This window comes from Sarcophilus harrisii, chromosome 2 (assembly GCF_902635505.1).
Source record: "Sarcophilus harrisii chromosome 2, mSarHar1.11, whole genome shotgun sequence".
Classification (NCBI taxonomy): Eukaryota; Metazoa; Chordata; class Mammalia; order Dasyuromorphia; family Dasyuridae; genus Sarcophilus; species Sarcophilus harrisii.
Window position 1 is genome coordinate 532,759,546 of NC_045427.1, and position 15,180 is coordinate 532,774,725.

Here is a 15,180-nt window from a genome sequence, read left to right on the forward strand (position 1 = left end):
ACATGTATACATATATTGTATTTAACTTATACTTTAACATATTTAACATGTATTGGACAATCTGCCATCTGGGGGAAGGGATGGGGGGGAAAGAGGAGAAAAGTTGGAACAAAAGGTTTTGCAATTGTCAATGCTGAAAAATTACCCATGCATATATCTTGTAAATAAAAAGCTATAATAAAAAATAAATAAATATAAATAAAAAATAATTGGATATCACCTCAGGTAAACTAAAGGCAACTTGAAAGATAAGAGAATGTGTATTTTTACTAGTTTGTCACCTTCTGGGCTTATTTACATCCCTTCTCTATCACCTTATTTAAATATAGCTTTGGCAACTTCAAGAAAAGCAAAGTTAGTAATTAAAGATGGTATTAAATAAATCTTGTAAAGACTGTATTTTAAAAAGACTCATGTTTACCCATTTTCTCTTCTCTTTTGCAGGATTCCAGAGGATATAGCAAGACAAAAACAATCTAATAAAGCAAGACCACCATTTTGTGCTGTTTTTCCACAACATACCATATTAGGAGGGACTAAGACAAATATACATGACTGATATTTCTTACCTTCCCCAGTGTGATTTGATTTTGCCATACAACCAATTGTTTATGTTTTAGGTGCCATGTGTGCACTCTCCAACTAGAAGAGTGAAGAGTAAAATATAATCCAATGTCCATTTATTAAGTGCCTACTATGTGTATAGCACTGTGCAGCAAGAGTACTTTAAAAATGGCCTCATTGCTGTAACATGTACTGACAGGAAATAGTGACATAGTGAATTGCCCAGGGATCATGTTTTTACAATTGACTATCTTAGGATAGCTTGGTGTTTTTTAAGACTTGGAACCACTTCAGAGTTTTGTTTTGTTTTTTTGTTGTTGATGGAAATTCTTTCAACATTCAAAACTGCCAAAGTAATAAAATGTTTTGAGCATTAAGCTATAGCCATTTATGTGGTTCATCTGATTGAACACATTAGCTTCTTGTACAGGTTTGGAGTTGCATTTGGAGCAATAAAATCCAGTAAAAAGCTTTTTTAGAAGAAATCAATAATGACTTGAGAATGAAATGCTAATAAAAAAAGAACTTCAAACTACCACTATAGGAATGTGCATGTGTGTGTGTATTTCCCTTTAATAAATGCCTGCCCTTAAGCTTATATACTATGTTTGTTTTAGAAGACCTGGAGATGTTTTTGTGACAATGAAAAAAGACTCGATTTTCAGGTGATACATTAGAACTTCTACTTGACTCAAGTTTTAATATGGTCTCAAACTGCATGGATTTCCCTGCATCATTAAGTTGTCTGCAGTAGTATACTTCTCACTGGATTCTCCTGGCTTTGATAGCCAGGAACCATAAAAGATAATGGCATACAACACTATATAGTTATGTCTCTTTTTCCCTGCACACCATTTTAGGGACTTTAGCACTTAGTATCCTTTAGGAGAGATATCCAGTAGTTAGTTAGCAACTATTTCATATGCTTCTTAAAGCCCCAGGATACTTTGAGAAATCATTGCCTTTTTCCCAGGAATTAGATACCTGGAGGACTCCCTATAACTTTAATGTGGCTGCAGAAACTCTGTGAATTTGCAATCTACCTTTTTCTTGTCTACAGCAAGTAGTAATGGCAGAAACATTCATTTTCTATGTTTTTCCATTCTGTAGAAATTAGAAATAAAGAAGAATCATTGATAGGTAGATTGTTTTTCTCCCCTAAATCCTATGACAATGATGTAATTGGCTCTAAGAAGAAGATTCTCTAGAATTCATTATCATATCACCAAGAAATAAGGGGAAGAAATGGAAGAGAAAAGATTTTCCTAGAAAAAAAATGTAGTAGAAGAGAGACAATGGAAGCAGAAGTTCCCTCCCTCCCCAATTTGTCATGCGTTTCTGAAGTGGACTTTTATTATCTCTCCCCTCATCCAGAGTAGCCAACTTTTGATTCATCATTTTGAGGAGGGTGGGTGGAGAGGAAGAAAAAGAAGACAAAAGGATTGGTGAGGGAGAGAGGTAAAATACCAAGAACAAATCTGAAAGTCTTCAAGAAAGACTCTTGACGCTTGCTTTGAGGGGCCAGAATGTCAATGAAAATTATAGCTCAACTAGTCTTCGTTTCATACAGAGATTGAGTCAGTGTTGGTGGGTACAGGTTTTGAGATCTAGTCCTATCTAGCTCAATCTTAGAATCAAATCTGAACCAACTCTAGAACTTCTTGTTTCCATTTCAAACTATATCTGGATCTTGTACTATTACTCCTTTTATGGAATAAAATTCAGGGAGAAACACTGGAGATAGCAAATTCATCTTTTTCTTTAAATTCCTATTTGCATAATTGTAGTAATGGCTTATTTCTCTCTCTCTCTCACTTTGGTTCAATACTGGAATGTGGACTTTTAAAGAATGTATCCCCATATACTAATTTCTTCCTTTTCAATTTCTTCTGTATTATCAGAATTCTAAATGGAAGCAAAACTGACTTCATCTCATCAATCTTAATCTTATGAACCCCTTTTTGAATCTACTTGTCATCTAAACTCTGAACACTTTCATGATGATAACAGTACTTTGCAAAATAGCCCATTCATGCATCAATTTTTCTCATCTCTCCCATCATTCTATATATTCTTTTCATGTGATCATTCTTCAACTCTGCTTTCCTGGCTTTGTTTCTACTATTTTCATGTCTTTTTTTGTCTAGATTTTCCTTCTCACTTCTACTTCAAGTTAAAAATAAAATGCTCTACACAGAGCTTTAGAAAGATTTCTCTAATTCCAGAAAATCTCTACTGGGCCTTTGCCCACCCTTTTCCTCTCACAAAAAAGTATATATTGAGTGTATTTGGATGTTTCCTAGACCTCTTCCAGTAATTAGATTCTACTGGTGTTACTTTTTCCTTCTTTCTTTGGACCAGAAATCAGGATTGGTAAGATTTTTAGATGTTGATCAGACTAACAAGACAACTGAAACTTTCTCCCTTTTAATTTCAAGTACTGCACAGTACTGAGAAAAACAAAAACATACAAATGTATTTTCTTGAATAATGGACATATGAGGATGTAGTGAAAAAGAAATAGGAATAGAAAATATCAGTAAGATGTAGGCTGCATTTTTAAAATTACATAAATGTAGCTTACATGTATATCCTGAGTTGTATAAACTTTTTCTATTACTCTTATCTTGAAAGAAAAAAAGCCTCCAGTAGTAAACCTCTATGATGCTGTAGTTATTCTTTTAGTATTAATCTTTATTAGATCATCATTCATAGTTGCTGTGTCAAAGAAACTGGTGTTACTAATACAGATCTAAGTTCAGGAACCAAAGATTTTACGTAAGAATATTAGTTTATTACTTTTTGACTTTTAAATTCTCTGATTCTATTTTAGCCAACCTCTGTAGTACATATTTATTTGAGCAGTGAAAATGTTTTCAACAGTAGCTTTGCTACTAAATAGATATACCCTATATCCTATTCTGTTATCATTCAACAAAAATTTGAATGCTTACTATGTATAAGGAATGGAATTCCTATGCAGCAAGTTAACAGAAAATGTAACTGTAAAATGATATCAACTGAATTCTGTGCATAGTTAGTACATTTGGCTATTGATACCCAAGTATAGTTGATAATAGGAAAAATTTTCAAACCTTACATTTTTATAGATTTTATGATTATCATTGTTGTCATCAGTTGAGATAATCTAGTTTTTCAGGGCAGTCTGGACAATGAACTAAATCTAATTAAGGTGATGTTCACAACATCATGACTTTATCACTTCTAATGATAGGGATAGATAGAGAAAATCTTAGAATTCCAAATGAAGTACCTTGGTACTTACAGTCCACAATTTAAATCCTTTGTTCATTCTGGCAGACACATACAAGATATCAACTGATAACTCTAAGCTGAAAATTAAAAGTAATTATTTAGGGCAAGGAAAATTCTTTTGTGATAATTGTCTGGACACTTAAGGGGAAAAAAATTCTACTTTGACTAAGCAAATAATTGGCATTTTCCCATCACCTACAACTGTAGAAAAAAGAATTACCTTGGGGCAAGAAGAGTACCTGGATATTTCCAATTATGGACAATTTGTTAAACAAGTCTTGCAAATGTACTTAGCAGGTTTCAACAGCACATAAAAATATTTTTTATAATTTAAGAGAACTGGATAATCAAATGATTCGAGTACATGCAATAGAAGCCAGAATCCAACTTCTTAAAGGACTTCCACTGCTGTTGGAAAACAAAACACATAAATCCCAACAATTTCTCAAAAAATTATTTGTCTAGGTGATTAAATATGTATCATAGTCGTAGGCTATTTAAAAATTGATGTCGGGCTTAAATAAAAATGTGAAATCTGAATTGTCTTATCAGAACTTCTTTTGGGTCCTCATGGAAGAAAATTGTCATCTTCTTTATAGTTAAGTTGTTTTTATGCTAACAGATAGGTTTCTTCCCTGTCAATGCCTCTCTAAATTCTAAGTCTTCATGGAACTCACATGGAGCTCCTAAGAAAAGAATCTGACTTCTTTTATAGGTATTAATACTGAAAAAAGAATGTAGATATGCAAATGTAAAGTTGTTTTGTTTTAAAGATCAGCTTGTTGGGAACTCCCAGTAAGAAAACTCTTCTACATTCAGATCAGCATCTGTTCAGTTTTTAAAGATTTTCCGAAGACATGGAGGTTAAATGATTTCATCCACCACTACCATTACCATCCCACAGATCCCACAGCCAATATGAATGTGTCTGAGACAGCACTTGACCCTAGACTGTCCTAATTCCAAGTTTGGCTTTCTATTTATGATACCCCTTCTGCTTAAGCCCTTTCTTTATGGAATGGCTATGACTTTTTTTTTTTTTTTTTAACAGTGATTCTAGGTGAAACAAGCGTACCATCTGCACTCTCTTCTGAAAGGCTTAAAAACTATATTACACTTCATTTTGAAATTTCTTCATGTTAGTGACTTTCTGAAATTCACCCCATTTGGCAGATTCTGAAGTTCTGAGGAACAAGTTCTGACTAAAAATCCTATAATTTTGTGTTTATTGTGTATATACTATCAATTTTGAATAGATTTAAGACACTGGAAATCCCTCTACGTACCTTTCACCCAAACTGTGAATATTTGCTGCAATAAGAACGTTTACATGACCACATGTGCTTAGTAAATTACTTTAATTATAGTTTAAGTAGCAATAAGAACACAAAACTTTGAAAAGCATTCTCTTTGATATCAATATGAATGATCTCTCATTCTAATTTGGGATCTAATGAGTTCTTTTACTGTTAGATACTGAACTTTTATTTATATAACTCATCACTTCTGGTGTGTTTTTCTGTACCCCAATCCAGGGTCTTCTGATATTGGAAGAGAGACATAGGACTCATAATAACTGCTACTTTTCAAAAGCTAATCTTCAAAACAGTTTCTAAATATGCTCTTCAGAGGTTTTATTTTTCTTTAAATATTACACTTCAAATAATCATAGGTTATGTCTACATAGTATCAGTAAATTTGTTAAAAAGTGAAAAGTTCAATAAGTCAGTATCATGTTTTGTCTGAACATTATAAAATTGTAGGCTTGCCTCATTTGCGTGTGTGTGTGTGTGTGTGTGTGTGTAATGAAATTGACTGTTCTTTTAAATAAAATGTCAAAGTCTGTGTTGTTTGTGTTGGCTAGATCAAGCTGTTGTGCTATATAGTCATGCAGTTAAAATAGGCATGAGGTGTCCTAGGTAATAAGGCAAAATAACAGTAACATTTCATGTTTTAGCTATAAATTACTAACCCTACCACTGTCTAAGAATATTCTCACTTCTTTGAAAAGTGCATTTCAACTTCAAGAATAATAGGTTTTTTAAAGTTTGCTTTGGAAAACAGAATAAATGTGTCCACGTCATTTTAAAAATAAATATACTTTGAAGATGGTCAGCTAAAAAGAGCTGTGTAAGTTAAAAAAACTCTAAGGCAAAAATGATTTCTTCTAGCAATAAAACAGAATGTCATGATGGATATTTTATGAAGAATCCTGACCAACATTTTGATTACATAAATAGTATAAATTGCAATTAAAATTCTGATGCACTTTTGAAATAATACCTTGAAACAGAGGATTGATTCTAGAATAGTGAGCTCTGTTGTCTTGGAATTCTTGGCCACAGGAGAGAATGTGGCAAAATGGAAAGTGCATTAGGTTTGAAGTTAGGAGCTCCAGCTTCCGCTTCTAATTACAGCTCTGCTACTATTTTATCACCTGGTACATCTGACAAGTCATCTGACTTTCCTGAGCCTCATTTTTATCATCTATCAAATAAAGAATTTGAACTTGCTGGTCTCTAAGATTTTTGTTAGCCCTAAATCCTATGATTCTATGCCAAAGGAAAAAAAATTCAATAAAATATTACAATTCAAATGAATTACATTTTCTCAATTTCTGTTTACACAGAAAGGGCCTAGACTCCATTTACTGTGTAACTCCCCATAATATGCAGATTAGGATAATTTCATAAATCATTTCTGTTTCAACTGCCCAAAAAAATGGTTCTGAAAGGATATCTTAAGGAGTGATTAAAAGTGTGATTTCTACAATTATACACATGTTTTAGATTAAAATATTTGAGGTTGGTAAATCTAATTTGAAATACATTACCAACCAAAAATCAAGATAGTTTGGCACTGAAGTTGAAGTTATCTACTTTATTCGTAATATCCTACTCCTATCCCACAGTTACATGGTTCCATTGCAAAAGGCACAGGAAATATGAAGAAAAAAATAATCCATCTCCTTGCTTAAAATATTATTTTTTTCTGATACGTTACAATGTGTGCTGCTGAAGAAATTATGAGATACATTTCTACTTTTAAAGATAGCTTTAAAATCAAATCATTAGCGCATATGACAAAAGTTGATCCAGTTGAAGCTTAGCAATTAACATATTTATCCCCACTGTATATTATCTGTACACATATACACCTCTTAAATATGTAGCATGGAACATTTTCAATCCTACTGTATCATCACTGAATTTATACTGCATTGTGATCCAAGAGCTGATGCCAACTCCTTCCCCACTAAATCTCCTCCCTCATGTTTTTCTGACAGACATAAGTTATTCACTTTCCTGAAAAATTTCATAATTACTATTTATTTTCAAAGTACAAAATTTCCACCAAGGATGTATCTTTGTTGAAAAGGAAAAAACCTGAATAATGGTGCTAAAAAAGGTTTGTCATTTAATTGTCATTTCTTTAAGGCATAATATTTTGCTTTTCATAAATATACTGTAGATCTTTCATTTAATGTTTCGTTTCCATGTTAGTACCCACATTGGTATTATATCATATTATATGAAATGTCACATTCTAAATCCATATCTTAGGTTAATGTTATTGATATCATTTGACTATATTTCAAACTTGCTTCTACAAAAATAATAGTAATAACTTACGTTTACTTAGCACATTCTATTTCAAGGTCTTTTCCTCACAAAAGTCCTTTTAGGTGGTACATTTGATAGATGATAAAACTGAAATTTACAGGAGTTACATCTCTTCTTGAAGATCACTTAATAACTACTTAGTAGAATAGAGAACTGAAATCTGACCTTCCACCTGCAAATCTAGTGCACTTTCTGTGGTACCATACTACTTTTTAACACTTTTTTTTCTACCTCCTTGTGTTATAGGCATTTATACTCCCCAAATACATCAGCATTATCTTTGTACTTCTTATATTCCTAGTGTGTGTTTGATAAACTGAATTAACTGACTAGATTATAAACTCTTTGAGTACAGGGAACATATTTTATTCATCTGTTTTCCCTGACCTTGCGCAAAGTAAATACTTAATAAATATTTTTTTGGTGTTGAATATAATGAGCTATAAACTTCAGAAAAGTAAAGAGAAGTTTAAGTATAATATGACTTGAACTGAGCTTTTTCTATGCTAGGATTATCATGGAACTGGCAGCACAAAACTACAAAATGAACATCTTGACTCTCTTTATGCTCCCTGAACACCCCTTATTCTATAACTTGAAAATGACTTCTGTAATCTATACACATTTTTATTCTTTTAATTCCTTAATGCTTCACAATACAGATTAGGCTTACTGATTAAAATATTGTAATAGGATATTTAGTTGGTCTTTCTATAAATAAACATGACATTTTTGAAGTAAGAAAAATTGAAATCTGTTGATTCAAAGAAAAAAATCCTTTTATGGCAAATTAACTTTTCCTGAAAACACTGAACTCAACAGCAATTTATAGTTATATATTTTTTTTATTTTGTAAAACTGTCTGCTCTAAATCTAAAAGTGCAATGTTGTCTCTTGCAAAGAGATTCAAGCTAGTTGTCTATTCTTCTCTCAAATGCTAGCTTATATGCTATTAGCACATGCTGATTGATTAACCCTTAAATGTTATTTTAATAAAGTTACTCTTAAGCATCTTACAGAAAAGAACTTTTCATTTAAATAAAGTCTGACATTTCCCTGGTCAAGGACAAAACTGATAAAAGTATCTCGGGTAATATTTAAAAAACTCTAAAAGAGTAGAGAAATAAATAGTAATTTTTCAAAATTCTCAAAATTTCAAATTATGCTACATATTCATGACTCCTCCAAGAAGAGGCCCATGAAGTAAATTTAAAATGTTTCAAGCTTTCTTTTTGAATTAATGTATGCAATAAAAAGGCTTTAGGATCAGTTATCCCAACTGGTAAATCCCTTTGAAAAATTATCAGTGTGTTGGTTAAGATATTGTGTAAGATGCTATTAAAACTCAATCTGTTTGAATTTTCAAAACCAATGTCCATCATTCTCCTCCTCCTCCTCTTCCTTCTTGTCTAGATAGAGAAGAGCAATTTTCTTTTCATCAGAAACCACTGACCTTTGGTCTACCATTCTTTGCAACATCACTGTTTTATCAAACGTAGTTTTCTCTGTGATTTGTTCACCATGAGCCTGGTTATCTTGATCAGCAGAGACCTGAAAACTTATACTTGCTTCTCTCTCCTTTTTGCTTTCATTATCTTTCCAGTCACCATCATCAGACACAATGTGAACTTTTGCTTCCTTCTTTGTGGGAAAAAATATAGTAGTTTCTCGGGTTCCTTTAGCCATGCTGAGGGTCTCTTCTCTGTTAGTCACATCCATCTGAAAAGTAAATGAAATTTCTTTGAGCCCCAGTTTAATATGTTGTGTAGACTGGCTGTTCTCTGCTAACCCTTCTGGCTCAAAGATAACACCTCAACCAGTCACTGTAAAAGTTTTTAAAATGGGCCCATGAAGGATAATTTCTCCAGTGGTTTAAGTTTCCGTGGGGCCTAGCTAAATGTTCCTGAAAGATCTTCTAACACCTGACATTCTTCTGATATGTTTCTTGCTATACCTTCCTTTAGAGATTGAGAGACAAACTCTTGGAAGGTATTCTTTTCAGACAAAATTACTTCTTTTTTACTTAATTTGTAATTTCTTATGGATCTGTTTGTGTCTGAGGAATCAGTTCTACAAAAAAATGCCTCCAGATTCACTAAGTTCCATATGATGAGAAATTAGTCCATGGCAAATTATGTGTTCAGTTGTCTGAAACTCTTGGGAACTAATTCTAATAAATGTGTCTGATCTGATGAACTATGTGAGAATTGTCTCCTTTGAGGCTGAATTTCATTTAGTCAGAGAGAAAACAATCTGTTGAATACATATTTCTTTGGGGTCTAATTTAAAGAGACCCAAAGAATTCTTAGTGCCTACTGATCCTTCTGTCTGGGAATAATTTCTGGTTCCTTCAAATTTACCTGCTTCAGGAATGGACCCATTTAAAATAACTTCTTAATTAGTATGAAATTGTTTGGACCTAATAAAAATTGCCCTAAGGAGTTGTTAGTATCTTTGGAAAACTTCCTAAGACTTTCTGTACCATCCTTCTTGAGACATAGAGAGAAGGAAGACCTCTAGAAATGATTTTTTCAGTCAATTTTCTTTAAAACCCAATATCTCACAGACATATTGATACTTTTGGAGCCCTCTATCTGATTAAGTTGTCCTTCCACACTTACCTCTACCTCTTCTGAAGTGGGTCCTTCATAAAAGATTTGTTCTGTCCTCCAAATTTCAGTGGGGCCTATTTTAATATGTCTCACAGACTGATTTATGTCTTCTAAGACATGTGATTGAGCAAAATCTCTGGGGCTGCTAATTTCCACAGTTGCAGAAACTGGACCTTGGCAAAAAACGTGTTCAGCAGCATAATGTTCTCCTCTGCCACCATCTTGCTCACTAGATGAAGTGTACATTTCTTTACTGGCCCAACGCTTGGATTTAATACTGGAACCAGAAACTTTTACACCCTTTTTATTATCTGGACTTTCAGGTTCCTGGGGTTGGTCTTTTTCAAAACTATCTAGAACTGCCGACTGTAATATTTTCTCTACTTTGCTAGAGTCATCTTTACTTAGTTCCACATCAAGCTGATTTGCATCAAGGGTTTGTGAGAGGTTGACTTCAGCAATGATTGTGACTGATCCACCATCAGTGGTTTTCTCAAACTTTTTAACTGAAATATTGCCAGCATCCCCCTGATTCTCCTTAGTTAGGATAGACAGCTCCTCTCTCACACTTTCAGGGAGACTCCCTTCCAGCTGACCAATTGTCTCTACAAGTTGATGTTTGGGATCTTTGGAGGAGAGTTCCTTAATTGAGGTCTGGAATTCATGGGGTATTTTAATTTCTTTTTCAATGACAATGGTTTCAGCATGCAATTCATCACCTTTTAGGTGTTCTTTCTGGTGGCTAGAATCCATATCCTCCTCTGGAGAAAAGATTTCTGATGTACTTGAGGATTCATCTCCAGGAAAATTGTTTCTCTTTCTCCTTTTTTCTGTGCTCTGTGAAACTTCATCTTGCCAAGAATATTTGATGGTTGATTCTTCTTCAACATGAATTTGCCCATACACAGAGTCCTCATCTTTGTCATAACCCCCTGAATATTCATCTGGAGTAGAAACAAAATATCTCTGTTCTCCTTCAGTATCACCTGCTTCAGTTACTTCCTCAAAGTGAGTTATGATCTGATGAGGTTGCTTTGTCTTTTTAAGTTGATTACCTGAGAAAGCAATACTTGTTTCTTCATCACCTTCCTCATCACTGTAATGCCTCTCAAAACCTAGAGAAACATCATCAACTTCCTCTACCTCAAATGGCGTTGAAAACTCAACTTTTTCATCAGTTACATATCCTAGTGGTTCTTCAACAATCTCAACATTAACTACTTTTGCTTTTCCTTCTCTTCCTTTTAGGCCAAGATTTATTATATCTCCTATCATGCTTTCTGCTGATTTTCCTTTAATCTCTACTTCCTTAGCACCCTTGCTTAAGAACTGCTTCAAGCTGTCTTCATCTGAAACATCTATCTCTTCAAGCAATTTAGACTCCACAATAATTTCAGTCTTTGCCCCTGCATCACCAGGAAGTTCTTTCCTCTCCATGTAAGTGACTTTTGTATCCAGAGAAGCACCAGCAGATGTCTCCAAGTCAGAAGGTTGCACAAATTGCTGAAGAATACTGGAAACAATGTTTTCTGCTACAGTTTTTCTTGTGGAGTCAACAGCATCACCGGTATCTATCTTAAACTTCAACTTTCTCTCATCTGTTTTACTATCACTAGCATCCTTTTTTTGAAATGTTTGTACATCTTTTACTGATAATTCTACTTTGTCATCTTCTAGTATTTTCCTATGGCCTTGCCCCTCAAAGCTAACAGGTATCTGTATTTCTTTTTTTTCTCCAAATATTCTAGTTGTTGCCATGCTTGATTCACCTCCTTTAGCCTTTCCCTTCAACTGCATGCCTTCCCTTTCTCTTGCTTCCTTATCTAATTTAGTCATTTCTTCCCATCTTAAATTTCTTTCTTCAGAAGCCTTTTCTTTCGAGTCAAACATTTTCTCCTCTTGTCTTGGTTTAGTGGGTTCTAGTTTCTGTTTTCTTTCCTCCATAGACACTCTCTCTTCTGTTTTCTTTCCCTCAAGAACACTCATTTCATGTGATCGAGTGCTTATAGATGTATTCAGCCTTACATCTTTATGTTGTTGGCTAGGTCTTTGAGCACTTGTTGATTCTTTAGTTAAATATGTGGTGATACTACTTCTACTTTCTGTTTTTTGTCTCTCAGGAGTCACCTGAGGTTCTATGCTTCTCAAAAGGCCATGTGTTGTAGGAACCATTCTGACCTTACTATGATCTTTTGAAGTTCTTTCATATGAGGTTTCTTGTCTAAGACTGGAAGAGGAAGAATAGCCTGGATGCAGGAAATCTTTTCTTGGAGCACTTCCGGTTACTATTGTAGCTTGTGGTCCAAAGAATGATAATCGATTTGTATATGGTGTTGAGATGTTTTTATCTGATGAAGTTATTTTCTCCCTGGAGAATATATTTCGTTTGTTTTCTCTCTGTAATACTGAATTGCTATACTGATATGATGTATTCCTGATGTCTGCAAAAAATTAAGCAGAAATGCACTAAAATTATTATAGTCATAGCACCATTTATCTTAAAAGTAAAATAATACAAAAAATCAATATAATACTATTTAGTCAGGTTTAGTATTTCAAGGACAGAGATAAATATTTACAATAAGATGATCTAACTACAGAATTTACTGAATAATATACAAACTTCATGAATATATTAACGTACAACCATGAGAGTATGAGAAGATATATACATTTTTGGTCTGTCTAACTGAAACATTAGGCGTAATGTCCAGGCTAGCTTTCTGGAGGACCTCTGGATGGGCCTTGATCTCAGCAGGATAGTCAACGAGGATAGACAGGAATAGAGTCTAAAGTCTTTATTGTCTCCTTCACAGTCTGTCTCTTTCATAGTCTGTGTCTGTCATAGTCTGACCCAGTCTTGATCTTAGTTGAGTGAAGGAGGCAGGAGAGCCACTAGGAGGATGGTCAAAGATGGAATGTCTCATTTCCTGTCCTCTCAGTCCTTATATACTTAAAGGGGTCCTCAAACTTTTTAAATAGGGGGCTAGTTCACTGTCTCTCAGACTGTTGGAATGCCGGACTATAGTAAAAACAAAAACTTTGTTTTGTGGGCCTTTAAATAAAGAAACTTCATAGCCCTGGGTGAGGGGGATAAATGTCCTCAGCTGCTGCATCTGGCCTGCAGGCCATAGTTTGAGGACACCTGCGACAATTACATCACTATAGCACACTGAATATGTTTGAACTACAGAACCTTTACATCATCATGCTAAGTACTAAGTATGTGTAAACTCAAGAACCGTTATCTCATCAATTCCATCGAGTTAACACCCTGCTGTAAGTATCTTTGCTTCAAGTATACTTTTCTCAGAGTTCCCCAATATCTGTGGTCCTCTACAATTAGGGACACTAACCTTTGTCTAGATTGGGAAAATAAGGCTACTTATTTAGTTGTTCCCGTACAGATGGAAGCTTTCTAGACAATAATAACTCAACAACAAAACAGCCTACAGACTCCAAGTTTTATTATTGAAAATGACAAATGGAAGTGAAGTCTCATACAAATGTACTAATTTTGAGTGAGTTAAATAAAACTAAACATGGGTCTTAGTAGAATTCCTATGAGTCCATAGTTACCCTCAAGGATATTCCATAATCACACTACTTTCTTTTCTCTAGTTATATATACTCCATTCCACTGAGGAGAGGGGAGAGTTAAACAACTTGCATCAAATTCAAACATTCTAAATTCCAGCTAATACCTCATAGTAACAAAACTACTAAGCTGTTATAATTAAACTCAAAATTATAAATAATTTTACTGTAAAAAAAGTGCCTTTTCTCAGTCTTGTTCTTCTAAGATTCACTTACTATAACAGCAAAAAATGAAACAATTATTTGTGGATCCTAGAATCTGGAAAAAACATAACAGCATTTACCAGTTGTGATGAGCTTCAAACCAAAACCATTGCTAATAAGGGGGAAAAAAAGAAATCCAGATAAGTTTGTGTGTGTGTGTGTGTGTGTGTGTGTGTGTGTGTGTAAAGGTAAAGTGTTTTAAATGAAAATAGTTAATTCTTTTAGAAAACAAGGAACAAGGATAAGAAACAACACCGCCCAAAAGTGACATTTCCTGTACTTTCTCCACGATTGAAAACGACTACCTTTTTAGTCTTTATATCATAGTTAATCTGAATGAATTAATTTAAAAAGATGTTTCTTTTGAATTACTATGTATTTATTAAGTCAACAAATATTAAGAACCCCAACTATGCGCAAATGCAAAAGAAACATCAACAGATGGGACAGCTTTCATAATTACATCAACTTTTCCTAATTTAGTACATTTTGTTTACATTTAGTTTAATTGGAGGGAAAATAACAGTTTTTCTACTGATAGGGGTACCATTAGATACCAATCATTAAGTGGCATTATACATTTTCATATTTCTAAAAGAACTTAAGACAATTTTTGATAAATTATGATAAACAGTTAATAACTAAATTTCCAAATGTTACAACTAAATATGCAGATGGAAATCTATTTGACAAGATCAATCCTTTGCCAAGAGATTCTCAATCTTGTTCTACCAGGTAATGATAGTTCATAAAAAAAGAATATATCACTATATAGACTAAGAAGTCTAACTTCTTGAAGGGACATTTTGTGAAAGAGAACATATAGTAATTTCAGAAGAATTTGGAAAATCCAGCACAGGAAAGAAATAATCCAAAAATTTAAACCAAACTAGATGATGTTTCTGTTGCAACATTGAGCGATCTCATCTTGTTATTGAACAAATGCTGCTCACAAATAAAACCAAGCTTTTAAATCTAACTTCAAGTCACACATACACCCACACACACACACACACCAGTATTTTCAGTCACATGTGCCTATGAATATATAGCAATCAGTAGTATCATCAATAAACAAGAACAAATATTTTTAATTTCAGAAATCCCATTGCCTCCTGTGATAGTCCCAGTACTTTAAATACCTAAAAAGTAACAGTGATTGAATTGAAATAATCAACTCTTCAATGTCCTTAGTTTTAATTTTGTTTTTATTTCATTTCATTCTGAGTACTGAATGAAGTAATTCACAACAACAAAATGCAGTTCCATTTTCTGATGTGTAATAATAAGATATCCCCTCTGAC

The 15,180-nt window shown here is 33.6% G+C and overlaps 2 protein-coding genes across 2 annotated transcripts in view; one reads left to right on the plus strand and one right to left on the minus strand.

The window, feature by feature from the left end:
• Positions 1–1,108, plus strand: part of TTC23 (tetratricopeptide repeat domain 23) — a 102,691-nt gene extending 101,583 nt beyond the window's left edge. The window contains 1 exon segment of the mRNA XM_031955516.1: positions 445–1,108. Within this exon segment, the coding sequence (XP_031811376.1) occupies positions 445–559 (115 nt within the window). The 3' untranslated portion in view covers positions 560–1,108.
• A 3,761-nt stretch (positions 1,109–4,869) lies between these two features.
• The window catches only part of SYNM (synemin), a 48,345-nt gene continuing 38,034 nt past the window's right edge, over positions 4,870–15,180 (minus strand). Inside the window, exons 4-5 of the mRNA XM_003755574.4 lie at positions 10,085–12,516; positions 4,870–9,182 (exon numbers count right to left, since the gene is read on the minus strand). Coding sequence (XP_003755622.1) covers positions 8,826–9,182; positions 10,085–12,516 — 2,789 coding nt within the window. The 3' untranslated portion in view covers positions 4,870–8,825. The remainder of the gene's footprint in view (positions 9,183–10,084; positions 12,517–15,180) is intronic.